A 27265-nucleotide genomic window follows, 5' to 3' on the forward strand; every position below is an offset into this window, starting at 1 on the left:
AAATCTAAAAGGAACATCACTTTGAACTGGATAGTCAGCCCAGACAAGAATTTCAATAAAAAACAAAACAAAATGGAGGGAGACTAATGCATGCATTTCCTATGTAACGTTGAGTAGAATAGAACAAAGGCAAAAGGTCAAAGTGCACAAAAATGAACCCCTTCACACATGGTGGTGTCTCGTGTGCATGTGAATACCACAGGGAATGTTTTTTTTCTCTTATGCACGTGACAGAGAGTGATTGTTGTCACTTCTTTCACTCGCTCTAACAATGCAATTATTTGCTGTCAGCCTCCATCCAGCTTCCTGTCAAGTACATCTTCCTGCCATTTTTGGCAGTGGTGAGCTGTACAAATTGGCGCAACTAATGGTCCTTTGCTTTTAGACTTCAATTGCTACATCTGCTCACATCCTCATTTTAGTTTTGACATTTGGAAAGGAATACAAAACTTTCTCAAGCTGACCCTTTTCCAGCTGACCTACCGCCCATTTTACACAACCCTGATATACACCGGACCAGCCAGTCGCACACCCCTACGCTGACTTCATTAGATCATGCCCCTTCCACCCGAAACCCCATAATGCTTTAGGATGGTGATTTCACAGAATAATCTCTTAAAATCCCGGCAGTTCCAATATAAAATTGAAAATCAAGACATACAACTAAATCGTGGGAAGCTGCTTTTAGCATTCGCCAGCCAAGAATGTGTGTGCAGGATTTTTCGTCTACTGGCTGTGATGCAGGAGTCTTGATGGGGTGTGGGTAAAAGGTTTTGCCATGAGCTGGAGGTGATTACGTTTCTTGCACTTTTTGTTGGGATGGAAAAGTTCCCTGCTTGTTAATGGGGTCCACCTCTGCCCTAAGTTCCCAGCTATACTGTTGTCTGGTTCCCCAATGCTGATTTTTGTTGTTATAGGCAAACGTGGATCATGGGTGTGCAACATAACATAGGCCTGTCTCTCAGACTGTGGTCTTGTAGGACGGTGAGGGGCACCGAAAGCGCAACCCTCACAGCGGTGGAAGGGAAGGCTACTGCCCTCACCAAAAGGTAAGCAAAACGATCACAGCGGTGGCAGCATACTGTGTAGTGATCAGTAGGAACGAACAGGTCCTTTTTACCGGTTGTCACTACAGCGAGGCCTACAGGCTCACTCGTGTTTTTAAAGTTGGCTGCCCAGTGCTTAGCTCACCCCTGACCTACATCAGTTAGATGTAGAGTGGTGCCTAGCGCAAGAATAGTGGCTGCTCTGGGTGTGTGTGGGTGCCTGGGAAGGGTACAGTACATGGATAAAGCAGTGCTGGGCAATACAAGCATGGTTACTGCATGTACTGAGTGCATGTATGCCTGCGAGGAAAACATTATATGAGTGATGTAGTGCTGTGCAGTCAATGCACAATGAAAGTATGTGCTGAGTGTATGTGTGTTTGCGAGAAGTACAATAGAGGAAGGGTACACTGTTGTGCAACACGCACACGGTGAGTGTGAGCTTGCAAACATAACACCATGGCCCAATACAGAAAGGATACCGTACTGAGCTGTGCACACAGAGTGATTGTGTGTGTGCTGGATGTATGTGCACCTAGGGTGGCACAATACATGAAGGTGACAGTATTGGACAGTATGCATGCTGTGTATGTACTCTCTCTCTTGCATTGGATAAAAATCTGTTAAGGAAAATAACTGAACAAGACTATCCTGAACAAGTCAGATAGACAGGAACCTAACTGGGAAAAACAGTAGGTGTAGGAAACAATTTGATCCTTAAAGACACCTTTATCTGAAAGGGAAGTGTTATCTCTACGAAATAAACTTTATTGGTGCTCTAAGCTGAAAAAATTAAAAACGGGGTAATATGACAAGGGACCCTAACTATAATGAGAAAGTGTGCCTAGCATATTAAGAAGTCAACTAGTTTCGAGCTCCCCAGCTCTTCGTCAGGACTACACTGGGACCAGCCCAGTGTCAAGAAACTTACCACTCCTAGTCGACCTTAATAGGGTGAAATAAGTGTGATGCCACAATATTAAGGCATGCGTTTTAAAATATATACATACGTAATGCACGTTGGTACACTGATTTAGGAAAAAGCAACACTGTGCCTCATGGTCACTGGAGGGGATGCGGAGATCTCGTACATTTGTACGTGGAACCCCACATGCTTCTGACACCTAATGAAAGCCAAACCTCAGGACCGCATACATTTTAATTTTTTCAGCTTAGAGCACCAATAAAGTTTATTTCGTAGCCCACTAGCTGATTATTTTAATTTTCCCACTCCACCACTACTTCACTCACACCACACATAGTCCACAAAATTTTCAGTGCTCCTACGTAACACCGCAAGTCGCAGCACGCCTCAGTCCGTAGAGGACTGGGAGGACCCCTATGATGAAGCATGTCACCGTGGGGCAACCCTGGTGAGTGAGGGGACTATAGAAAGAGATAACACTTCCCTTTCAGATAAAGGTGTCTTTAAGGATCAAATTGTTTCCTACACCTACTGTTTTTCCCAGTTAGGTTCCTGTCTATCTGACTTGTTCAGGATAGTCTTGTTTTGCTATATGTAATTGTGGAGGATGAACCTAACTTTTACCTCTACTTCCCCTTATTTCTGAACTAAGGAAAATAACTGCACATCCCCAATCGGGAGTGCCAGTGGGTCCCGCCTGCAAACGCTGACAGAAATTAAGCACAGAGTATACATAAATCCAGGGAGCCTCAGCCCTCCGTCCAGATCCCACCCCTTTCTTCTGCCCACATATAGATCACAAGTGGCCTAATTTCTCTCACCTATCCCATTAGGCTTCTTCACCATCATATCTGAAGTCCTTTATACCTACCCCCTTTCCTCTTTCCTTCACCTAGATATTTCCACTGGTTCAGGCTTTACTCTGTCTGTGGCCTTTGTCCCAAAAATGACTTTTGCACCCCAACCATTTCTGACCTTCGTTCGTGTTCCTTTGCTCGGTCTCCTGCCCTTCTCATGTGTCTAGTTCTCTCTCAACTTGTCCCAGTAGTTCTTGACCACCTCGCTCACTCAAGACTTCTAGAGCCCTCATCTGAACCCTAGCGTTTTCTAACACTTACCCCAGCGGTCTGTTCCACAGCATCTTAAACACATACTGACATACAAATTCCTGTCCAGTGTCTCTTTTCTCCTTTTCCAGTCCCGCTATTCTTCTCTGTCTCTGGTTCCTTTGCTGCACCCAGCCCCTTCCAGACCTGCCAACTCTAAAATAAAATTCACTGTTTGAGGACGGAGCGTGGTCTTGGATGAGGGAGGCTTGAGGATGAGAACTGCCTAAGAGGCACTTCTGTCCCATCCCTCCACCGACCCCCAAACCCAATCCCCCACAAAAAAGGTTGCTGGGGCTGCTACTGATGTCCTGGGGTGTTTTCTCACCAATTAATGGACATTGGCTGTTTAGCGCCTCCAAAGTGAGCTGGAAACCCACTCATTGCATGAATTTTCAGCTTGCCTTGCCTGCCACCGTGTGATATCAGTTCGTCACCAGGTGACCGTGTGAACTGAGCTCATATGATATGACACACAGTGGCCCCACGAGTGATGGCAAGTCTGCCTTTCTCCTGGTACCTCTATCTGTTCTCATACCTGGTCTGCTCCTCACTTACTTGTCAGGCTTCCCAGGCAGCATGAGACGCAGCCGGCATTTGTTGGCAGACTGAATAGCGTCCTCTTTTACCCGGATAAGCCTCTGCAGGGCCAAACACCAGTCCTGGGCCACTGTCATGTTCAAGTTCTGCAGGAGGAAAAGAAAGAACAGTTGCAGAATTAAACCTGCCATCTAATCATCAATTCTGAGCCAAGCCAAGAGCATGCTGCCATTGCGGACCCGGAGTACTGGGCGCCAAGGATATCCTGCCATGACAGGGCTCCACACGGAGGATCATGACGGCTGTTGCGGGTGCAGAGAGACTTTTAGAGTTGCGGAATGCTATGGTATCAACAAGTCTCTGATTAACTCGTTCTACCCAAAACATCAAAAAGGAACTATGAACTGTGCATCAAGAAAGTAGCGTGCTTGCCATATCAAGAAAAACTGCCACGGTGGCTGCACGTCAGGGCATAGATCAGTGTCTGTCACTGGGAAAAAACATGCTAGTATCGTGAAAGGCTCTGACCAATCATACAATCTGTGTCCACCGTGGGACAGTAAGTTAACTTTGCAATGATGGGTGCCATGTTGGAGGCAAAGGCAAATCGTTCGCAGCAAAGTTAAGGCTCTCTGTCCGAAGCTTGTGGGGTGGGTCTACCTGCTATAACTGGTGAAGTAATGCAATATGCAATATGCTTGCTGATGGTGGGTGCACTTAACCGTGTAAATGAGTTGAGTAGCTTTTAAATCTGATAATCTGTGGTGCATCAAGACTTTATTGATGTAACACTTCATAAAAATAATAGGATTGTATTCATGATTACTTTATTGATGGGCCATGGATGGGTTCCATTCCAGGGGGCACAACAGAAAATGAGATAATCCAACTTACTTATCACAGTGTTACCCATTCTCATAAGCAGCAGCGGCTCCTCCGCTGAGGCGGAGGAGCGCCACCTTGCTGTGGTATAATTTTATTTTTCCACAGAGGGTGGTTTACAGGGCAGTGTGTGGCGGGGCAGTTGCCACAGCCAGCAGGGGAGGAGTGGTTGGGGCACTTAAGTGCGCATGACGGTTTGGCCAGCCGTCTTCGGCCGGACAAACAGTCATGCGCACTTAGCATGTTCTCCACCTGGCTGCAATGCACAGCCTGGAAAGGCTCATGCACAGGCTCATAGTCCCCGTCTGAGCGCCAAACCAAGCCGCTCTGACCAATCACCACGCTGCGGTCATGGTGACAGCAGCGTCGTGATTGGCTTAGGGGAGCCTGTGTGTACTTCCTGCTGGAACAGAAGAGGACGGAGTTGAGGCGGCGCTGCGGCCAGGTAAGTTAAAAAAGATTTTCCACCACTGCCTCGACCTAACCCATTTTATTGATTTTGTACCCCCTCCCCCTGGAATTTTCGCTGGCAGTCACTACCGCTGATAAGGTGGAGCACACGGCAGACCTCATGCTTCATGAAAGGGTCACGCTTTGGTAAGGATCTAAGAACAGAGTCGAGGAGAAGCTGCCCCCAGAATGAGTTTCGTCGTACCTGATAGGTGCCGTGAAGAGTGCTGATGAGCTCGGTGATCTTCTCCACCACCGCAAGGTCCCGCTCCGCGTCCTGGAGCTCCTTGAACAGCTGCACTGGACCCAAGAAAACTTTGCCTTGAGGAGAAACCAGTAAACAGCATTAAGAAGGTGGCCCATCATGCCTCGAAGTAAAAGCAACACGGATTAAAGACTGTCCTAAATCAGCTTATGCTTGGGGATATTACACAAGTGCACCCTACCTGTAGGACAAACAATTATTTCATGAGGAGTGAGAGGGAAGAACTAGAATTCAAGAAACCAAACTTTCCTTTAAGTAAATTTACAAGGGAGACCTTGCAAGGATAATAATGGGCAGTTAACTGTCTCCAAGAGCAAAATGAGGAGGAAAAGTAGACAAGCAGTTTATCCCAACTACAAAAGACATATGTGGAAAACTAAGAGAGGAAATGAACAAGGTGCCTCGTCACCCCCTCACCATTGAGAGAAACTAGCACATTACACATAAGGGTGGTCATCGAAAATGGAATCGTGGAATAAACTTATTTCCCTGCAAGGGGAATCCAACACAGAGTATTTAGGGGTGAACTAATTCGACTTTGGGAAGTCCAACACAAGGGACCTAGCGAAGTCTTCACTTAGAAAGTAACCGCCCAGGAATTTATGCAAGGGTCAATCTAGGCTTGGCTCTGCCAGAAAACATCACAGGCGAAAGAGGGGGCGTTCAACAAAATTCGCCATTCAGATGAAACCAAGAGAGGCAATTAAAGGAGGCCCCGTGTATAACTTAATAACTGTATAACAAATTACTTTGGTGACAAACCAAGACAGAAAAATTAGTAAAACCTAATCACAAACAATACTGCTGGGAAAATTCACAACAGGAAGAATAAATAAAGCCAAATCACTGAATCTACAGGAGAAACCAACAGAATGGCTTCGATTATGAATGCCCTAGATACTGGTGCAGTAGCCACCAAAATCGGCATTTATAATGTGAAACTAACACTTTGGCATCATTTGTCACATCCAATAAATAAATGTGTGCAGGCTTTCTTTTTCTGTTTTGCAAGTTCAGATGCGGCGAGAGTCAAACATGATGAACACAACACTTAACTCATGCTTTGGGGCCCAGTGGCACTTATTTCATGGGACTTTGACTCTGTCAATGCCTTTGTTCTCCGAGTCCAGTCTGCACCTTTCCTAAATGACCAAGTACTAGCAGTGCTTAATTTGTATTGGTATTTGCCGGTGCTGGGCACTGCCACTTATTAGTAAACACTGGCGCGTATTTATGAGAATCCACTACATGGTGGCGATGTGTGTACTTTTTTGCAGTGTTCATTAGTGGAGCATTAAGCTATTTATTACATATTAAAAACATGCTAAAAATAGGATTTAAACCTATGATGTAAAGTGGCATGTGAGTAGCCTCAGCTGCTGTGGGTCTCTGTGAAATACCTTGGACCTTGGCAATTAATTGTTCTCAAATAAAACACTGCAGAGCAGTGGGAGACCGAGCAGCAGTTCTTTCATTGCCAAAAAAGTCGAAGGAAATAGAAGAACGATAGCCAATACAGTGATCCTTTGCCATTTAGTGATTTGCCAGTTCTTCTTCTATTTCCATAAACAATGGAAATAAAGAGGTACGGAAGCCCTCCTTCCTGGACAGTGTGCATGTTGCTCTGCAGCCAGGCTATTGGTTGAAAAGCTGCCAGTGGTGGTCTGGGGCCTCTGGTCAGTGGTGGCATTGCAGCTGCTGCCTGGATCAAATAGTAAGGAAGGTAGTGCTTAATTTGTAAAAAATAAATGAAGTGCCAGGACCCTTCTCGGAAGGCCACCGCAGCCTGCACCACCCATACCACGCCAATGGCAGTACCAACATAATACCTAACCGTCGCACTCCTACAAGTGTGACAATTCAGATTATTTCAGGCCATTCAAAGCTATCATAATGGCATGAGAGGCTGGTACTATTCGTTTTTAATGTATATTGACTTAACAAACATGGTTGTTGTGCTCATCTCAAAATTTAAAAAAAAGACCGCACCACCATGTGGTGGACTGTCACTAGAGTCGGTTCTCACAACTATGTGTCGGTGTCAAGCACCGGAAACTACCAGCACAAATTAAGCACTGAAGGAAGGTAAGGTCTGCCGCACTAGCACAAACCCTTACCTCACTCAGGTTCTTAAGATACATTTTGGGGACCAGCTCATGTGTTTTTAACAAGGTAAGCACTAGATGCAGACTGCTGTAGGCTATACCAGTGAGGCCCAATTGTGGAGAGCAGTAGTTGATCTCTGACTTCTCCCTGCCCAATCAGTCACATAAGGAAGGTGAAGTCATTTCCAAACAAATATGAGCAAAGTTAAAAACAAACTGATGATCTAGGAGCCAGTCTTGCCTAATTTCTGGGTGTGGATTATGTACTAACTGCAACTTGTATACTCTTCTTTTCTGATGTCCATTGCGGTTTACTATTTATTTAAAATGACTTTCCGTAAGCAGATGCTTTTATTATTAACTTCATTATGCTAGACATCCCTCAAAGGAATCCAGCAACAGAGCAGAGAATATGCCAGCAAACCATCAATGCCAAGGGATCATAAGGTAATACCTGATAGTAAAGCTTTGGGTGCCATAAGGATGTTTTTCTTTGAAAAATTAGTGTTCAGGTATAGAACCACCTTCCACCAAAAATTATGCAGGCAAAAGCCAGTAACACACCTAACAAGCATTTGCAATGCAATAGGTCTCGCATTTACTGGAGTTTGAGCTATTGGCATTGTAGATTACAATGCCTTTTATTAATGTGTTGATTTTTCAAACAAATGAATAAAAGGCATTGTCATTTACAATGCCAATAGCATAAACTCTCGCAAATGCGAGACCTATTGCATTGTAAATGCTTGTTTCAGGTGTTTAGCGTTTATGGCCTCCAGGCTTCCCTTGCTACAGATATCTGAGTGGGTGGTGATCAGGCCTTGCCTGGACTGCAAGTACCGTGACTGCCTGCTGCTGACCCCCTTGCTGGCCATTCGCCTGCTCTCCAGTGCCAGTATGGATGTATACTTGCAAACAAATGGGTGCCCGGTGCGGTCACACCGTTTGCACCACTCTAATCTGCTCAAGGTTCCTGTGACCTCAGTGACAGAGTCACAGTGACTGGATCACTGTTGCTCTAGGGTGTGCTGCTTTGTAGGCCTGCCCGCAAGACTGGAGATGAACGTCAGTATTGATTGTGATGGACAGTCCTTCATGGTTAAACCACACCTGTCTCTGCTAGGGTTCACCTGCTGGTGCTAAGACACCAGGGCTTCTAAAGTCTAGTGGGGCCTTCTAAGGTCTAGCATGGGAATATGCTCCCTCAGTAGAGTGGTCTGGTGGTCTGGTGGACTGGTCATGAAGGCTGAACCCGGTTCTCAGTTCCAAATTCGGCAGCTCTGGCCATAGTGCCACATCCTCTCCCTCACTGAACACCGTACTGCCCCACTGAAAGAAACTCGCACTGCCTTCAGCTACAACCTAATTGTGCCCACTATAAACACCTGGAAGTGGCTCAATTCAAATTATGCACTAGACAAGAGCAATATGCTGCCTAAATAAAAGTAACAACATCCCAGAAAAAGCAAACACTCATAGGGAATGCAAGATTAAGTAAAGCATGTGAAATGTAAGCAGAAACAACATGGTTACCTTAACGATTTCCCACTCACTAATTAGAAATCAGTGAGTGATTTTACCTGAAAAGTTAAGGACATGACTACAGGGCTCAGAAAGGACCCTTTCAAAGTTCATTGCTTATATCCTTACAAAACGTAAGCAGTATGGTTTAAAAAGACCACATCCATAAACACAGAGCCGTGGTACACATTATGTTTTCCAATCCACCCATCAACCAGGTATTGCAGTACCTTCAGGATTGGTGTACTTCCCCACCCGGGGGAAACAATGCTGTTCAAAGTGAGACAGGAAAACAAAAGTAGCGCTTCACTGCAAACCCTGTAAAGTGGCGCTAATGTGTTTAGGTGTGAATAAAATCAATCTGGTCACTTTGCAATCACTCTGTCTTGCTTTAGTTTGTTATGTATTTATTTTTCATATTTTAAACCTTTTATTTCTCTCCGTCCCGAGGCTGCACTTTGGAATTGAAAAATGTCAGAAAAAGGGCATTTCTAGCAAGAGTGTTTTTTGCTTTTTGGGATCCATTTCACAAGGAAGCAAATAAATGAAAGAAGGAAAGAAAGGTTGCGAACCGTTTCTTCAAGTCACGTTTTTCAGTAAGTGAGGAGCTCGATAGAAAGAGACGGAATAGGAGGAAGAAAAAGGGGGGAGGAGGGCAGCTGCCAGCGCAGAGCAGAAGTGGACATTGTCTATGTCTTCTCTGGGCAGAGTCCTTTCCCTTCTCTGCTCGTACCGCCCCTTCCCCGAATGTCCAAGAAAGTAAGCCGAGCCTTATCTGAAGGCCTTTGCTAATTCTGCCATCCTGGGACACAATTTTGAAAAGAAAAAGTAGGGGAACGGAATTGTTTTATTAAAAGAAGTAGGGGCACGCCGTGCCCTGCTGATCCCACCCACTTCTACCACTGGTTTGAACCCTCCAATAAAATCAAAGTGCTCGGCGAAGATCAAGTGTTAAAAAGGGGACAAGGGCAGCACCTGCGCATACCTTGCCCTCTCCATGTTGGCCCACCCACCCACACCGAATTGCGGACATTTTCAATGCCAGTATCCAGCATGTGTGGTCAGTCATGTCTGCCTCGTAGCACTACGGTTCGTCGCGAGTGCATGTGACAAGATCATCAAGAGTCACAAACTCAAATCCCAGCAGGCTGACTCCGCCTTTCATCCTCCCTGGATAATGCCCAGAGTTCCACTGAGAGGCATAAAAAAAATCTGGTTGTTTGAATGTGTGCACACAATTCAGTAAGTATTATACTTTGCAAACAGTCCTTGCGAGATTATTATGTAAAAGAAATACTTCATGACAACCGAATTCCAAGCATCTGCAACAGTTATCCAATATTTGCAGAGCGCACCGCTGCCGCCAGGAGACCCGGATGTTTTGCGGGAAGGTGTGCTTGGAGTATGTTCTATGTCTGAGGGGTTGCGTGAGATTCTGTCACACAGTAGTGTTGAACCTGTTGCTGTCAGCAGACTTGCTAATGAGCCAGAGCCGCGCGAGATGGGACAAAGGGTACGTCATGTTGTTCCTTTCAATCGTCTCGGTGTGGAGAATCAGGTAGCTCAGAGGTCTCCTGGAAGAATCCTCTGGGAGTCCTTGCTGCTATAAGGCAATGGTGGCTGTTTGGTACGGCTTGTGGACTGGATTCAGTAGATCTATCTACATGCTGACGGATTTGTCAGTGGTGTGTTTTTTGAGAGTCCAAGATCATGTTACAGTCTGCAGGTTGCTGAGCTATGTTTTATCGTCTTCCTGAATGAAGGCCAGGTGGGTTGGTATTTTCCGCCTTTTGTGCTAGTGGAACAAAGGGCCTATTCCTTGGAGTGCTCAGTGAGCTATTCACCATTCATTCTGCACCTACAAGCTAGCGAGTACAGTAACGTGATCCAAGGGTTTAAAATGGAGGAAAGGAGTACGATCTACCGATTAGAAGGAAGGCTTCAGCAAAAAGTCTATCTCCGCCCCCCACCTCCAAAATAAGGTTTGCGTCTTGTCCTGTCCTTAGCAGGCATGCAATTTCAACAGATTGTCTCCGATGTGCTGGTCCCAATGCTGTGTGGTAGGCAAGCCATAAACATGATGAACCTGTTCCGTGGCGCCTTCCACGCGGCATCCAAAGGCCGCGAGCAGCTTTCAGCCGCCGCTGAATGAACAATGAAGTAACATCAACACCAACAGGTCGTAAGCAGCGGAAGGCGCCGTGTGATATTATTCAAACATAATGCAACGGAATGTCACAGAAAACTTAACACCTGCTATATGTCCGCTTAAAGTACACCTTAGAAAGGCACTGCTCCATGGAGAGGGCATCTAATTAGCCACATATCTATTTTACGGCACTGCCATAAGCGATCTGAAAGCACCGTCATTATGACAGAAAGACAAAACACAACAAGCATTGCTGCGAGTGGTGCGCGAGAGCGCGCGCGCTTGTGTCAGGGAGCAGGCCATCTGTTTTGCATTATGGCGCATGAGTCTGGGCACGATAATGCAAAACAGATGTCGGTCGTGTGGGTAACAGACACTAATAGGCCGTGAGCGGGGCAAATGCGGGACATGCACCCGCATTTGCCCAATTGCGTGCCATCTTTGTTAGAAAGACGCACGCAACGCCCACTAGCCTGCAATGATAACAAAACCACACGCACGAGTGGTCAGCTTTCAGAAGCCCCTACATGAAGTCTCACTGCGCGAGCAGTGCTACGCACTGCAACGCTAGGCGCGAGACCTAAAACAGGCCTCTGCCAATTCAGAACAATTGGTGTATGAAAGCAACGACTGAGCTGATGATTAAACAGGGTCTCTGAGGTTCCCACATACTTACAAATGCAGAAGCTTACTAGTCTAGTTTACTACACTAGACATGCCCAACTGGCCTCACAGGCGCCAAAATCTAAGTTGTGAAAGTTTGTAGAATCCTAAAAGGGGAGTGATCTATGTTTGCAATACCTGTGCACAGACACTTTCGATATGATCCTGCATTTTACTTGCTGCCCTATGACCTTTTAATCTACTGGCTCGAATTCCAGTTGGCATTTAGGCCATCTGAGTTGTTATCTTGGACTGGCAGTTGTTCTTGACAAAGGGTCTTATTGTGAAGCAGTGTCTCACATCTACAACTTGTTATTGCACCCTTAGCAGATCCTACAAGGAGTTACAGGCCTTTATACTTTCTTATATCTTCTGGGAAGAAAGTTCTGATACTATGGGGAACAAAAGAAGGGCTTTCTGTAAGGGTGGGGCATCACATAGTGCCCTAGCTGGTCCAGAAAGGCCCATGTCCGTCTTCAACATCTATTTTTATAGTTAGAAATAGTATTTGCTTCCAAGCCCCCATGAGCAACCAGAGTGCAAACAAAAGGGGGTAGGAACATAGATTTCTTTGAAATACTGGATTTCAAAGGTTTACGCACAAGATCAATGCTGTATGAATGATGCTGTAGAAACTATCAGAGATGGCCCGTCGGCTAACTTCTTACACTCAAGCTGGAATCTGCATACAATCCACCAAAGGCACAGACACCACCACACTCACCTAACCAATAAGGGCACCCACAGGAGCGTTTGGGAAGGCCCTAAGACCCAACCCCTCTCCATCTTGGGCCACATCTGATGGGAAACCAACACCTAATGTGCTACTGGGTAGGGAAAGAATGTGAAGAAAGGCCCACTACACGCACAAATTCACCCTGCACACCAAGATAAACCAAAAAAGTGACTTGAACCCAGAAACACATAAAGAGAAACAGAGACTTTAAAAGCATGTTGAAAACCACTCCACATGCTAAAGTCTGCTGGGTGGTTGGGTGATCTGGCCATCCATCCTCCTACGAGAGCATCTTCCTATATGTCAGACTACCTCAAAACAATGACTGCTGACAACAGCGATAAGTGGCTGGGTACCAATACTGAGGTAACAGTACTGTGTCTTCAGTTCCTCTTAGAGAATGACTCAGGTACCATACCTGTATGAAAGAGATCTCAAATGCTCTGCCCTGGATATCCCAAGATATTGGTGACCCAGTTCATTTGACTTCATGGTTGAACTACTTTTTTGTCTAAGCTTCATATGATTCAGCTTCTTGTCATACAAGATGCTTCTCGTCACAGGAGAGGGCCTGGTCTCACTGATTTCTGTGCTCTGCCGGTGTGTATTTACCTGCTATTGTAGTGAACAGGGTGAAGACCGATTTGCATATGGCTGGGTCCGCACAGGGGTGGCATCGTATCCTATCGCGTTCTTATATAGCGCAGCTGTCACCCTACGGGTATCCTGGCGCTTGGACTGAGATGGAAAAAGAAGCTTTTAGCCAACCAAGTGTCTAGAGCTTACAGCAACGAGAAAGAAGAAAGAAAAGAAAATGCCGACCGAGAGTACAGGATTAGGAAGTCATATGCCCCTCCCTGGGAAAGAGCCAGGTTTTCAGACTCCGCCTAAAGTCCGTCAGGGAATTGGCCTGTCTGATATTCAGAGGGAGGTCATTCCAGCAGCGCGAGGCCACTGTACTAAATGCCCTGCCTCCCATCCTGGCCTTCTTAACTCTGCCTGTGATGAGCAGAGAGGCGTTCGAGGAGAGTAAAGCTCTTTGTGGCTTATACCAGGAAATTCTCTCCTGCATAGGGATTGGACCAAGGCCATGTGCCGCTCTGAAAACAGTGCATAGGGATTTAAACATGACTCTTTCCTTTATGGGGAGCTAGTGGAGCTCTTGTAACGCTAACGTGGTTGAGGAGCAGCGTTTTCTGTTCAGTGCTAATTTGGCCGCCATAGACTGGACTCTCTGCAGGCTCTGATAGATGTAAAGAGGAGCTCCCAAAAAAGGGAATTGCAGTAGTCCAGCCTACTCAGGATAATGCTGCGTACCACCAAAGGTCTGTCTCCTACAGGCAAAAGAGGCAGAATCTGTCGTAGAGCTTTCAGAAGGGCAAAACACACCCCAATTGTTTTTTTGGCTTGGGAAGCCATTTGAAGATTATCATCCAACATGACCCCCAGATTCCGCACCGTTGTCACAGGGACAATGGGCTCCGACTCTGGGGTCAGTTTGAAGTCAAATGGCATGTGCCGTACTCCCGCCAAGGGACAGTAGATCACCTCTGTCTTTCCTCCATTAAATTGCAGGGAGTTCTCCCTGATCCAGTCCGATGTCTGACACATACACTTCTGAAAGCTGTCCATAGTCAGTGCACCCTTTCCCTCCAGTGAGAACACCAGTTGGGTATCGTCAGCATAGTTGACCAGGTCAATCCCATGCGACTTGATAATAGGGATTAATGGCTGCAAGTAAATATTGAAGAGGATGGGGCTAATGGCCGTTCCCTGAGGGACCCCATGCTCCACCAAGGTCCTACCAGAGGTGAAAGGGGACAGGGTAACCACCTGTTGTCTCCCTGTGAGATAGGATTGTATCCATCTCAGGGCACGGCCCTTAACTCCCAAACGCTCCAATCTACTCACCAAGATTCTGTGGTTAACCGTGTCGAACGCGGCTGACATATCTAAGAGGACCATTACCGATGAGAGGCCTCTGTCAGCCCGCATCCGCAGATTGTCTAACACGGTGACCAGAGCGGTCTCTGTCCCATGGCCTGGCCGGAAGCCAAACTGGTCCTTGTCCAGAAGATGAGACTCTTCCAGATACCCTGAGAGAGATCTACTCACTACCTTTTCGAGGATTTTTATGGGAAAAGGCAGCAGTGAGATAGGTCTAAAGCTAGTAGGATCTCCCGGGTCCAAGGAGGGCTTCTTTAATAATGGGGTAACCACTGCCTGCTTCCAGGCTTCTGGCACCACCCCTTCCTCCAGGGATTGGCAGCATATCTGCCACATCCGAGGGAACAGTGCCTGCGCGTGCTCTTTCCAAATCTCGTTAGGGAGAGGGTCTAACGGAGACCCTGACCTAACATTCTGTGCACAGCTATTAAACAGTTCCTCTGTAAGAGGTATGAAGTGTTCCAGAGAAGTTTCCGCCCAGGGTTCCTCCATTGGCATGTGTCCCTGAGTATTTTGGAGGGTGGGGTCACGAGATGTTAGCCCCCTACAATTTTTGAGATTTTCTCCTCAAAATGGGTGGCAATCTTGTCACATAGCGCCTGCGAGGCAACCACTTCGTTTCCCAGGCAAGTGGGGCTGGAGAGGTCTCTAACTATCTTAAAGAGAGCTCTGGCGCTATTTGGTGCTGACAGGATAGTGTTAGTGAAAAATTCCGCCTTGGCCTTAGCAATCAGCTCTTTATAATGAGCTAGCACCCTTCTTAGTATTACTTTGTCATGCTCAGCATAGTGTCTACGCCATTTCCTCTCTGCCTGCCGGCAAGACCTACGTATAGTTTTCAACTCCTCGGTGAACCAAGGTGCGGAATGTTTTTTCCTGACCATCAGGCGTTTCAAAGGCACATGCCGATCTAGCACTTTGCAGATGTAGTTGTAATACAGGCGATAGTTCGTGCCCACTGACTCGTGCGAGTCAAAAGAAGGCAAGTTTTGAAAGAGTGGCTCCGCTCTACTTTTCAGGAGTTTTGCCCAGTCTCTCCCCATGCGATAAGTTACTGGAGGCAGTCCAATTGTTTTTTCTCTAGGTATCTGAATCCGAAACTGGATCAACGAGTGATCAGTCCATGTCTGAGGTAAAATGTTGACCACCTCGGTTTCGGTACAATCAGCGAACAGGAGATCCAAAATGTTCCCTCCTTGATGGGTGGGTTGCTGGACCAGCTGATGTGAGTTACAACTTTCGCAGGTTTCCCTGAGATCTCTTAGATGGCTATCTAAAGTACCATTCTCCCACAGGTTGAAATCACCCAGAAGCAGCATTCTGGAATGGGTCAGTGACTGGGCCGCAATTACATCTAGGAGCGCCTGGTACTGGGTGTTAGAGCTTGGGGGTCTATAGCCGACCATCCTAGTCAGGAGCCTCCCCCTCTGTTCTTGTAGGGAGAATCCTAATAGCTCAATGCCTGCAACCTCATCAACCTTAAACGGGGCAAAGTCCCAGGTGTCCTTAAACATCACCCCAACCCCTCCACCTCTACCCGTTACTCTGGGCTTGTGAAAGATCTTATAGCCCTCCGGGCAGGCGAGCCCCAGGTCCACCAATGAGGCATTGCTACACCACGTCTCCGTGAGAAAAAGCACGTCCAGCTCCAGATCTTTCACCAAGTTTAAGACTTCTTGATGATGTTTGGCCAGAGAACGACAGTTAAGCAGACTACACTCAAGGACCGAGCTGGCCTGCAATGCCGCGGTGCCCTTCTCCCCCCTACTGACCTTGTTCCTAATGTCTAGCAGCCGTTCTTTAGAATATTTAATCGGGCTTTGGTCGGCACGGACAGCGTGGCTGGCGCTAGGTGCAGTCGAGGCGCGGACGGGCGCAGACGGGCTTGCCTCTGGCGCGCCCGATGCGCGCGCGCGCGCGCGCTGCGCCTTCTGCGCGCTTGCATGGCCCCTCCTCAAATAGTGGAGCAAATGCAGCGGTTGGACCACTAGAGAGCCAACCAAGATGGCGTCGCTCTGGTGGCAGCCGGAAGTGAGGAGATACTCTCCTCTACCGGAAGTGGGGATATTCTCTGTTCTCTGTCCCGCTGTTCCTCGCAAAATGCGAGAGTGAAGAAGATATTTTTATGGTGCGGGTAAGAGCAACTTTGGTAAAGGAAGAGCCCACTACAGTTCCCAAGATCCCCTCCCTTCAATCTCACACAGATCCCCCAGCAATATGAAGACCCAAGAAAAAATAATAAAAATGCGCTAGCGTGTCACACAAATCAGTCACTAGCATACCGTGACACAGATACGGTTAAAAGCAGTCCTGGGCATGGTGGGAAAAATAATGACAGACTGGGATGCGACCCGAGTAATTACCAGTGATTGAGATTAAAGGCAAGCATTCCATCCATCACTTTATGGTATACTTATCTATAATGAAGCAGTCATGCGCTTTGCAAGGAAGTTAGTTACATCACGTGACAGGAAGAGGGAGCACCTTGCTTTCTTGTTCCAGGCAAGGCAGAAAAGGTCAGTGGATTTATTTACAGGCCGCACATGGCAGGCGAGTATCCTTGGAAGCTTAAAGATTGCTTTACAGCCAAAGATGGGGCAGTGTACTCTGGGGCAGGACAGCAGAGACTAGCTCTCGTCTAATTACTTGTTCTAAACAGCAGGGAACAAGTGATTGGCTTACAAGTGGCAGAAATGTGGTTCTAGAGCCAGAAGCACGTGTGCGGCAAACAGAGGAGAGGGGCTTACACTTCTACTTGGCACAGAGGAGGACGTCATCTACCTGGGCATTCCAAAAAATGGTACTGAACCTGGAACCCCTATAAATGTAGCCATGTTGCAGAGCTCCAACTTGCCAGTAAAGGGCCTCGGACCCTATCATCAACATGGTCTGACTGGGCCTGTAAATAGGTGCAGAACGGACGACATGTTTTCATCATTTACAGCGCATGAACCTGAGTTGAAGACAGCACTGCTCAAAAACCACTACCCAGTGTTTGCAAGCTGTGCTCCTACAGCTCATGTTCTAACACGAGTGCTGAGGTGTGAGCCCCATGCACTGTAAACAGTATGAGTCTGAGAACGGGCCCAGACAATTTCCATGGTCTCTTTGGAGAGCCAGATCATACAGGCCGTGGAGCCTGTGAGATCACCAAATCCAGACACTGACTTGTAAGGGAGATCTGCACAGAGCAAGACAGAGAATACGGGAGACTGGAGACCAGAGGAGTGGGATATGTCAACTGGTGTGATGGCCACATGGAAGGGTGGAACTGGAGCCCGGAGGAGTCAAGGAACGCCAAACACAGAACACTGGGCAGCAGGGGGGAGCTCAGACCGCCTGGATGCGCAAATGACAGGGGCAAGCAAGAGCCCGTGACGTTCTACCCATAATGCTTCGGGGGCACAGCCTGTGACGTTCTACCTATAATGCATCGGGAGAAGGCTCTCTATCTAAAGACATCGACGGCGACTGATCAATATTCACTAGCGCATCTCCCGCTCTCTGTGTTTCATCGTTTTCCAGCGCCTTTTAATGATCCTCGTAAAACTATAGCACCGGAGCCCAGTGGGAGACACGCAAAGCTTTCAATTACTGCCCAGAAAAGCAGTCTTCGGCTGCAGAGGATACAAACGAGCGCAGCGCCCTGGGTGAGCGCGCGACAGCATGGACGCACCAGCGAGGAGATTAGATGATCACCAGAGGGTGCGGCGTGACGCGCCGAGGAGCGCGAGAGGCAGGTGGGCAGCTGAGCATGAAGGGTAATGGAATCAAGTGCAGGGAAATTGGTCGGCTAAGGGTGTGATGGATTTCCATGCAGGGCCACCTGCCAGTCTCGCGATACACGGGGAGTCCTATCTAGCGGTATGAGGCACGCCCCTAGCAAGATGGGTGATGGATGAACAAGCGCAAAGAGGACTCGGGTACCCGAGTACGCAGAGAGTACGAGAGATCAGATTCAGAGAGGAGGAGGTCGGTCTGGTGATGCTGCCTGGGAGGCACCTGGCATCTGGGATGGTCTACTTTAGGTAATAAAAATACAAATAATTATAACGACACTAAAAGTACAAATAATACCACTGATAATGTTAGTATTGCTAACAATACTAAACTTAAAATCAGTAACAGTAAAAGCAATCGTAGACATAAGTATGTATAACACTACTGATTATAACAGTACTACCACCAATAGCAGTAATATAAATGACAACAATATTTCCAATAAAAAGAACAAGAATACCAAAGATAACAACGCTACTACTATTACTAATAATATTTATGCACAAGAGTAACACCCATAATAAGAATTTATTTTATATACTTTTCTCGGTCACGGAAGGAGGCCTAGTAACATTGTGATTAACAAGTGCACATTTTTCCCAGCATTTTATCGACCTCAGAGGGAGGAAAGAGCTTACTTAATAAAACCCACTAGATGTAAACCTGTAAGAATCCTAGTACACCCAGATCTGTCACTGATGAACAAGTTACTTACCTTCGGTAACGCTCTTTCTGGTAGAGACTATCTAGCCGTAGATCCCTCACCTTTTGAATATTCCGCAAGGGTTAGACTGGATCCAGAAACTTGTCAGCAATGCCCACCGCCCGGCGACCAAGGTTAGTGTACTCAACAGTGACACCATTCCATTTGGAACTGACATACCGGGCCTACATACGTGCTACTCCCGCACACTGACGTCAGCTGCTTTCAAGATTACCAACGCCCTCAGACGTGGATCCCCCAAAAGCAAATTGGTAGAGAGAGTACAGCTTCCTAGTCATGGGCCCTTATTAAGGGTAGAGTCCAACCATTAAACAGGGAGGATGGGGTGGGTTGGTGAGGAATCTGTAAGGAAGTAAGTAACTTGGTCTTCTGATAGAGACTTCTAGCTGCAGGATCCTCACCTTTTTATTAGATTCCAGAGCAGTACCCAAGGGAGGAGGGCTGTAGATGGACTCAAACCAGGAGGTCCTGCAGAACTGAGCGGGTAAAGTGCCCTTCTCAACGGACTTGGCCATCCAGAAAATAGTGGTTTGTGAACCTATGGAGGGACCCCAACGTAGATGCCTGGCAGATGTTTAGGACTGGACCTCTGTGAGCCAATGCAGTCCGGAGTCTGCTTCTTTGCCAGTGTGTAGCAGGTCTTAATAGAGGCCACGATCTAGAGCAAGATGGTATGCTTCTGCACAGCCTTGTCTTTATGAGGCAAACCCCTTAAAGAGCTGATTGTCCACCAGGTGCAAACGATGTATGGTGCAAACAACGTAGAAGCTGAGCACTCTCTTAGGGGTCTTGTATGGATAACCATGTCTTCTAAATTGCTGGTGCATTTGTAGGCAAACCTCGGTCTGCCTACAAATGCCGGTCTCTAAAATTGGCGAAAGGACCCCGTCCTTCATAGGCACTAGAAAGTAACTGGAATAACAACCACATCTTGATAGCAAACACAACAAGAGGTTTTCTGGGTCCAAATTGGGGTGGCTTAGTGAGCTGATGAACGATGACAGATCCATCATCACTGGGGGTGAGTGTCTGAAAAGTTTTAGCACTCCGTCCATCTACTTATTGTGTTTGCTATGTTCGCCCTAAGAGGCCAGGGTATGTCCAGGCATGGGTATCTTGCTCATGTTGCCACTGGATTCAAGCTAGCCTGGCTGATATGGGGGGGGGATACCCCAAAACCGGTCCCAAGATGCTTGTTTCCGGTCCAGGGAGGACTTGGCCTTGCAGTTTTGGCTGGACTGTTCCCATGAGGAGCAGGGCCAAGACTGATTTCCATATGGCTGGGTCCAAACTGGGGTGGCGAAGTGAGCTAAAGAATGATTATGGATTCCACCCAGATCTGTGACTGGGGGCGAGTCTCTGAAAGGTTTCAGCACTCTGTCCATCATCTTATTGTGTTTCCTATCCTCTTGATAGCCTCTTTGGCCAAAAAGGATTGCACGTCCTGCCCCTAAATGGAGAGATGACCCTCCGTCAGTTGTCTGGTGGGCAGTGGAAGGTGCAGCTGGGATGAAAGGAAAGGTAAGGCACAGCCTTTTCAGACAATCTGGAGAATCCACCTGTCCGACGTGATTGCTTGTCAACCTGGTCAAAAACAGTGGATCCTGTCTCCCACCGGGACAAACAACCTAGTCTCATGGTCCTTAGACATACATTCTTTAAAAGAAAGCAAGGCGAGGGTGAGGACGTTGATGCATACATTTCAGGAATATGTATGCTGGCATCAGTGTGTGAATTCAAGATATTCACTGATCAACTGATCAGGGATCAGTTTGTCTGCCAGTGTAAAGACAAGCAAATCAGCAAACGTTGTCAATGGGAAACCCATCACTAGATGAAACTTTTAAAGTGGCCAAAACGATTGAAATTTCTCAAATTTCGCTGAAGGAGTTAGATGATAAAGTTCTTGAGCCTGTTAATGCTGTGGTGGGTAGTGGGAAGTTGAAACCTAAATACTCTCACAGTGTCTATCAATGTCAAAAGCAAGAGTCAAGTTGAGTACATTAATTCTAAATCAATGTGCTTTCGTTGTGGCAATTCCCCACACCCCAAGGGAGAGAGGTGTCGTACAGCCAATGTGGTGTGCAATTTTTGCAAGAAAGCTGGACATTTTGCCAAAGCTTGTTTAACGAAAAAGAATCAAAAGAAGGTTGTGGCATGCATGGTGGAGTATGATTGTGATTCTGACCCAGACTGCATGTCGATTGTGACAGATGTTCCGGTGGGTTTGTTGTCTGAGGGGATCTGAACCCATTGAGGGTGATCTGTCAAATTGTGTGGATCCCATTGTTGAGGTGTCTGTTGGGGTTAAAGCCCTTCATATGTTGGTTGATTCTTGCACCAGAATTACGATGATTACCTAGAAAGTAGTCAAGGAAACTTGGGGTGATAGAACACTCTTGCCACCTGACCATTCGCCAGTCTCACACGAAGGGCGCAAAATTGAACTCCTTGGTTGTATTAAGGATGTGCTCACATTCAAAGATAGGAGGATCAAGGGTAATGTCTACATTGCCCTTAAACGTTTGAACATTTTAGGATGGTTTTATCAAGGGTTGTTCGGTATGTTTCTTAGACCTGGTACCAAGGAGCAAGTTTTAGCGGTTGGTTGTGATGAGGTTGGGCACAAGTGAAAGAAGAAATTCCCCTCAGTTTTTGGTGAAGGTTTAGGAAAAATACAGGGTTTCAAACACTAAATTATTGTGAAAGATAGTGCTCCACCTGTGAAACATAAACTAAGGGGTGTTCCGTTCAGCGTGAGGGCAGACCTGGACAAAGAGGTAAGGTCTTTGTGTGATCAGGGGATCATCGAGCCCACTGAGTCGTCTTTGTGGTTGTCTTCCTTAGTGGTAGCATGGAAGAGGTGCATAAAGTTACGAGTGTGTGTTGATTTGAGGTCCCTTAATAAAGAAATTTTGGTGGATTCTCATCCCCTTCCTAAGATATGTGATTTGTTTGTGTGCGTCAGGGGTTCTAAGGTTTTCTCCAAGCGGAATCTCGCCAGTGCTTATAACGAGATAGAACTACATCCTGATTCATGACCTTTGACAGCTTTCGTTTCCCCTTTAGGAACTTTTCAGTACAAACGGATGCCATTCGGTTTGGCATCCGCTGCCTCTGTATTCCAGAGAGTAATGCAAAACTTGTTGGGGTCTGTGGAAGGAGTGTTAGTCTTTCAATATGATGTTCTTATTCATGTTAAGGATGTTCAGTCACATGACGATAAATTTTAAGCAGGGTTTTGGATATCTTTAAGAAGCATGGTATGGTGGTCAAGATGGAAAAATGGTAATTGTTATGTGAAGAGGTGGAATATCTGGGTCATCTCATTTCTGAAGAAGGGATCAGACCTAGGAAAGGTCTTTTAGATGCCATTGTTGGGGCCAATACACCTGTTGACAAGACAGGGGTGAAGTCAGTGTTGGGTCTCTGAGTACTACTCGCGTTTTATTCTAGATTTTGCTACTATTGTATGCCCCATTAGCTATCTGCTCAGGGAAGGAGTGAAATTTGAGTGGTCCAAGGAGTGTGCTTCAGCCTTCCAGCAGGTAAAGTTGTGTCTGAATGAGAGTAAATCTCTCAGACCTTATGACCCTGATTTTCCAGGTTGCATAACTGTCGATGCCAGTCAAGTTGGACTGGGTGCCGTTTTGACACAAAATTCTCAAAATTAAGAGAGCACAGTAGCGTTTGCTTCAAGAGTACTTAAGGAGGCTGAGTTGCAGTATTCTGTCATCAAAAAATAGCTGTTGGCTTGTTTGTGGGCAGTAGAAAAGTTTCACCCATACGTATGGGGTAGGCGGTTTCTGCTACGGACAGACCACAAACCATTGGTCAATATTCTGGGCATGGGTGTTAACAAGAGTTGTACACCAAGGATTTTGAGAATGGTTTCTTGGCTAATGCAATATCAATTTGATGTCATTCACATTTCTGGTGGTAAGAATGGTAGGGCTGATTGTCTGTCCAGGTTCCCTTTGAGCAGTAATGAAGGTGATGGTCAGGAATTTCATGAGCTATGTGAAGAAGACTCAGAGAATTGTTTTGTGGCTGCCCTGGAATTGTCAGAACTTAACCTTTGCTCAGAGGAGAATTAGAGGAGTGCATTGAGGGATGATGTGGTTTTGCAGCAAGTTTGTGATTTAGTAAGAAGTGGTTGGCCCCGGGAGAAAGTTTTATCTCCGCTTCTACAACCTTATTGGAAGGTTGAGGCGAAAATATCCATAGAATATGGATTTTTGCTGTGCGCATATAAGCGAATCCCTCCTCACGGTATTAGGAAAGACATCATCAGCAAGGCCCATGCAGGTCATCCAGGCATAACCCTCCTCACCAAACGTCGCATACCCCAAACATTTCGGTGGTCTGGCATGGATGCTCAGATCAGTGATGCAGTGGAGAATTTTGTAGTGTGTGATTCGGCAGATAAAAGGCTGAAAGTGGCCAACACAGCCCCTGCTTCCCATTGATTGCCATTCAGGACAGTGGGTCATGATTGGTGTAGATATCATGGGTCCTTTCGAGTCCTTACCTGGAGGTTCCCGCTATATTTTTGCGCTGGTGGATTATGCATCCAAGTGGCCAGAGGTCAGGATGGTCACGTACCCCAGCGCATCCAGTTTGGCATTGTTTCTCAAAGAGATTTCCATGAGGGAGGGTTTTCCTGAGATGCTAGTTTCAGACAATGCTACACAATTGAGTGATGAACTTAAATACTTTCTGAATTCTTGCAACATCAAGCATATGAGAAGTTCTCTTTATCACCCACAAAGCAATGGCTTGGTTTAGCGTATGAACAGAGTAGTGGGTGAGTGTGTCAGGTGGGCAAAGTCAGGCAATCACGATGTGGGTATGTCTTTGCATGCTGTGGTTCTATAGAACCACTCCTCACACCCGACCAAGATTTCCCCTTTTAAGGTGTTGCGGAGAAGGAGAGCCAACACTAGTTTTAAACCAGGATGGATGAATAAGTAGATCAAGTCTGAGTCTGACGTGGAGAATCTGATGGACATTGGCAAAGAGAATGTGTTAAAAACACAGTCCAAACAGAAGTGTTGGTTTGATCGAAAAAGAGTCAAAACTGTTCCTGTGGTTGTGAATGATTTGGTGTGGGTTAAATCACCTGTCCATGTGAAAAAGGGCTTGGACAAGTTTGGTGCTACTAGTACTGTGGTAAAGGTTAGGAGAAATGCTGTTCAGGTTGAGGGGGGGAAATGGTGGAATGTTGGTAAAATTGTTAAAGTTAAGAGGAAGATTAATCAGGAAAATGCTAGTGAAACTGAAGGTGTGGGTGATTCCAGTAGATTTTCCATCAGGAGGAGCTCCAGACCCAGAGTCATCCCCATTAGGTTTTGTGTGTAATCTTAGTTGATGTGTGCACCTTCTCCTTTTTTGCTTTTCTGTTTTGTTTTTTTGGGTTTGTTTTTGTTATTTATAAGGAAGGAGGACATGTAGTATTCATATGCTGTGCTTATATTTTGTTCTTACTCAGTGCTGGAAGCAGAGAGTTCTTACTTCTCTCTGCCCATTCTCTCCCAGTTGTTCTAATGTTGCTGGGTAGCACTTACTGTTGGGGATGCTTTATTCAAAGCTGGTGGGCGGTTGTAGATGGATGGCAAGCTGGCTGTTAGGTCCTATCTACCGTGTAGCCTTTATAATAAAGCAACTTGAACTTACCTTCGTCCGGCGGGATCTCTACAGCAGGCATCGTGAAAAAGGCTCTGCATGAGCTGAAACACGTTTGGCGTTTTATGTTTGCCATGAAGATAAAGATTTCAATAAACTGAACAATCAGCACTACCTGGAGTGCTGTTTCTGTGTGAACACATATGGAGAACTGTTACAAGATTGTAAAAGCCTGGGTACGGGCGTGTCACGTGCACCCGTGGCCTTCACGTTGCAAGCCACCTCATGGAACCACTGGAAGACATAGATATATATCAATTGTAACCCCCTCTTTTTTGATCATTGTAAATTAAAATGTTTTCTTTATTTCTTCATTTACCCACCCCTAAACCCTGAACAATACCCTTACCACTCCATACCCTTTCCCACCCCTAAACCCTAAAAACACCCATTCCACCCAATACCCTTACCTGCCCTAAACCTTAAAATCACCACTATCACCCAATACCTCTCCCTACCCTGAAATATTATATAAATATATATATAATACATATATACATATTGCCTACTGGCCAGTAGGTAGATAGAGTTAGGACCTATTGTCCATAGGAAATCCGCCACATTCTATTTGGAAAAACGTTGGCGCCGATTGACGAATGTTCGCAAAATTTTCCCAACTTTTGGCCAGCTCCGGTCCGCTCCTATCCTGAAAATTTTACGGTGATTCGTCAAGCGGGGGCCGAGAAAAAAGGGGGGTCCCAAAACGCATTTTCCCCATGCATTTTCCCATAGGACCTGTTGACGCAGCTACAGCCCGAACTGCTGAACGGAATTACACCAAATTTGGCAAAGAGGTAGTCCTCAGTTCAGACTCGTGCCTTTTGCTTAAATGGTGTAAATCCGTTCAGTAGTTCCTGAGAAAATTAGAGTTAAAAAGATAGATATATCTATGGCCTCGGAGGATCCGCGCACCCTCCCCGCACCCAGCGCGCACCCTGCCGTGCACGACCTGTATTCTAATTGGCTGTCAGCCCTCCAGATCAGGAAGTGTTGGTAGCCATCTTGGGCCTCGGTAGAACCGAGGCACAAGGAACCTAAAAAACAAACGTGCAAAAAAGCAACAAGGGGGCAGGGTAGAAACACCCTGACCCCCTAGGCCTGCTCAGGGGGTCCCACAAGGACCCCCAGGGCCAAAAAAAGATTTAAAATGTTTTTTTTTTTTTTTTTTTTTAAATCGGTGAGATTCGCGCACCCAGCGCGAATTTCGGACGAAAAAAAAAAATTCACGCGGGCTCCCGCGCTGAATATTCTAATTTGCCCCCGGGGACCAGATCCCGGGGACATGATTAAAAAAAAAGTGTGTGGGGGGGTCCCAATCCCCCTACACTGCCCCGGGGACCTCCACCCCCCAGGGCTCCAAGATTGTATATGCGGGGGGGCTCACGGCCCCCCCGCAGCCCCGGGGACCTCCACCCCCCGGGGCTTCGTTACCATAGGTGGGGGTGCTCGCAGCCCCCCCAGCCCCGGGGACCACCACCCCCTGGGGCAACTTGTACATGTTGGAGGGGGGCCATGCGGCCCCCCTCCTGGAGCCTTGTATTGGCCCTGGGGACCGCTACCCCCCAGGGCCGGCTCCTGCAGTGTACCGGGGTGCCCACCCCCGGGACACTGCTGTTTGCAATGGCAGAGCGGAAGCATCGCGGCTCCCACCCTGCCATTGCAAACTGCTTTGCTTCATTGAAGCGAGAGCAGGGAAACCTGCTCTCGCTTCAAGGAAGCAAAGCAGATTGCTTTTCTACATGGGGAGCAGCATGTTAGATTCTCCCCATGTGGAAAAGCAATGCCGGCTCCCGCAGGAGGCGGGGAGCCGGCTGGGACCATGGGGGGATTGGGGACCCCCCCACAGTCTCCAACGAGAGGCCAGATCCCGGGGGATGGGGTCCCCGGGGCCAGAAGTGGCCTTGGAGGGGGGCCACGCGGCCCCCCCTCCCCCATTAAATAAAAAAAACAATGGCCGGCCCCGGGGAATGGGGTCCCAGGGACCTTAAAGTGGCCAGAGGAGGGGGGCTACGCAGCCCCCCTCCATAAATTTTTTTTAAAAGGCCCATGCCCCGGGGGATGGGGTCATTGGGGCAAATTATGGCGTAGGGAGGGGGGCCACGCGGCCCCATTCCCGATTTTTTTTTTCAAATATAAGAATTGGGGTCAGGCCCTGGGGGATGGGGTCCCCAGGGCCAAAAAAATTGAAAAAGAAGGGGGGCTACACAGCCCCCCTTCTAAAACCCCTTACACCCTCCTTACACCACTCTGCAAACGCACCCCCTGGCACGTTTGCAGAGGGGTACTAATTCCCCTTGAATACTGGGGGTCCCTGGGGGCCAACTAGCCCACCAGGAACCTCCAGTATGCGTCAGTAATGTCATTTGAGATGTCATCAGTGATGTCACTGACCATGTCATGAATGATATAATATGTGACATCATCAGCAGTGGATTGCGGGCGCGCGAGATGTAGTTAGTACAACTAACTATATCAGAGGAATTTAAATGGTTTTGTTCGAGTGAAATGTCCAGCTAACTAGAACACCCCTAAAACCTATTGTTTTTTTCAGTGAATTTCTAAGGTTTTTTAAATGCTAATTCCGAACTATATCAGGCTTGAAACCTATGGCTTTTTCAGTGAATATATATATATAAATACATCCATACATACACACATATACATATATACATACATACATATATTCATACATATGTACACATATATATACATACATATTGTTAGACCTGTCAGCCCTTTTG

The 27265-nt window shown here is 46.9% G+C and overlaps 1 protein-coding gene across 10 annotated transcripts in view; it reads right to left on the reverse strand.

Moving 5' to 3' along the window:
• Positions 1-27265, reverse strand: part of ARHGEF10L (Rho guanine nucleotide exchange factor 10 like) — a 585939-nt gene that overhangs the window by 97148 nt on the left and 461526 nt on the right. For all 10 annotated transcript variants that reach the window (XM_085608202.1, XM_085608218.1, XM_085608210.1 and 7 more), the window contains 2 exons: positions 5155-5270; positions 3636-3763 (listed from right to left, as the gene is read on the reverse strand). In XM_085608202.1, coding sequence (XP_085464328.1) covers positions 3636-3763; positions 5155-5270 — 244 coding nt within the window. The remainder of the gene's footprint in view (positions 1-3635; positions 3764-5154; positions 5271-27265) is intronic.

The sequence above is a fragment of the Triturus cristatus genome, chromosome 1_2 (assembly GCF_964204655.1).
Source record: "Triturus cristatus chromosome 1_2, aTriCri1.1, whole genome shotgun sequence".
In the NCBI taxonomy this organism is placed as follows: Eukaryota; Metazoa; Chordata; class Amphibia; order Caudata; family Salamandridae; genus Triturus; species Triturus cristatus.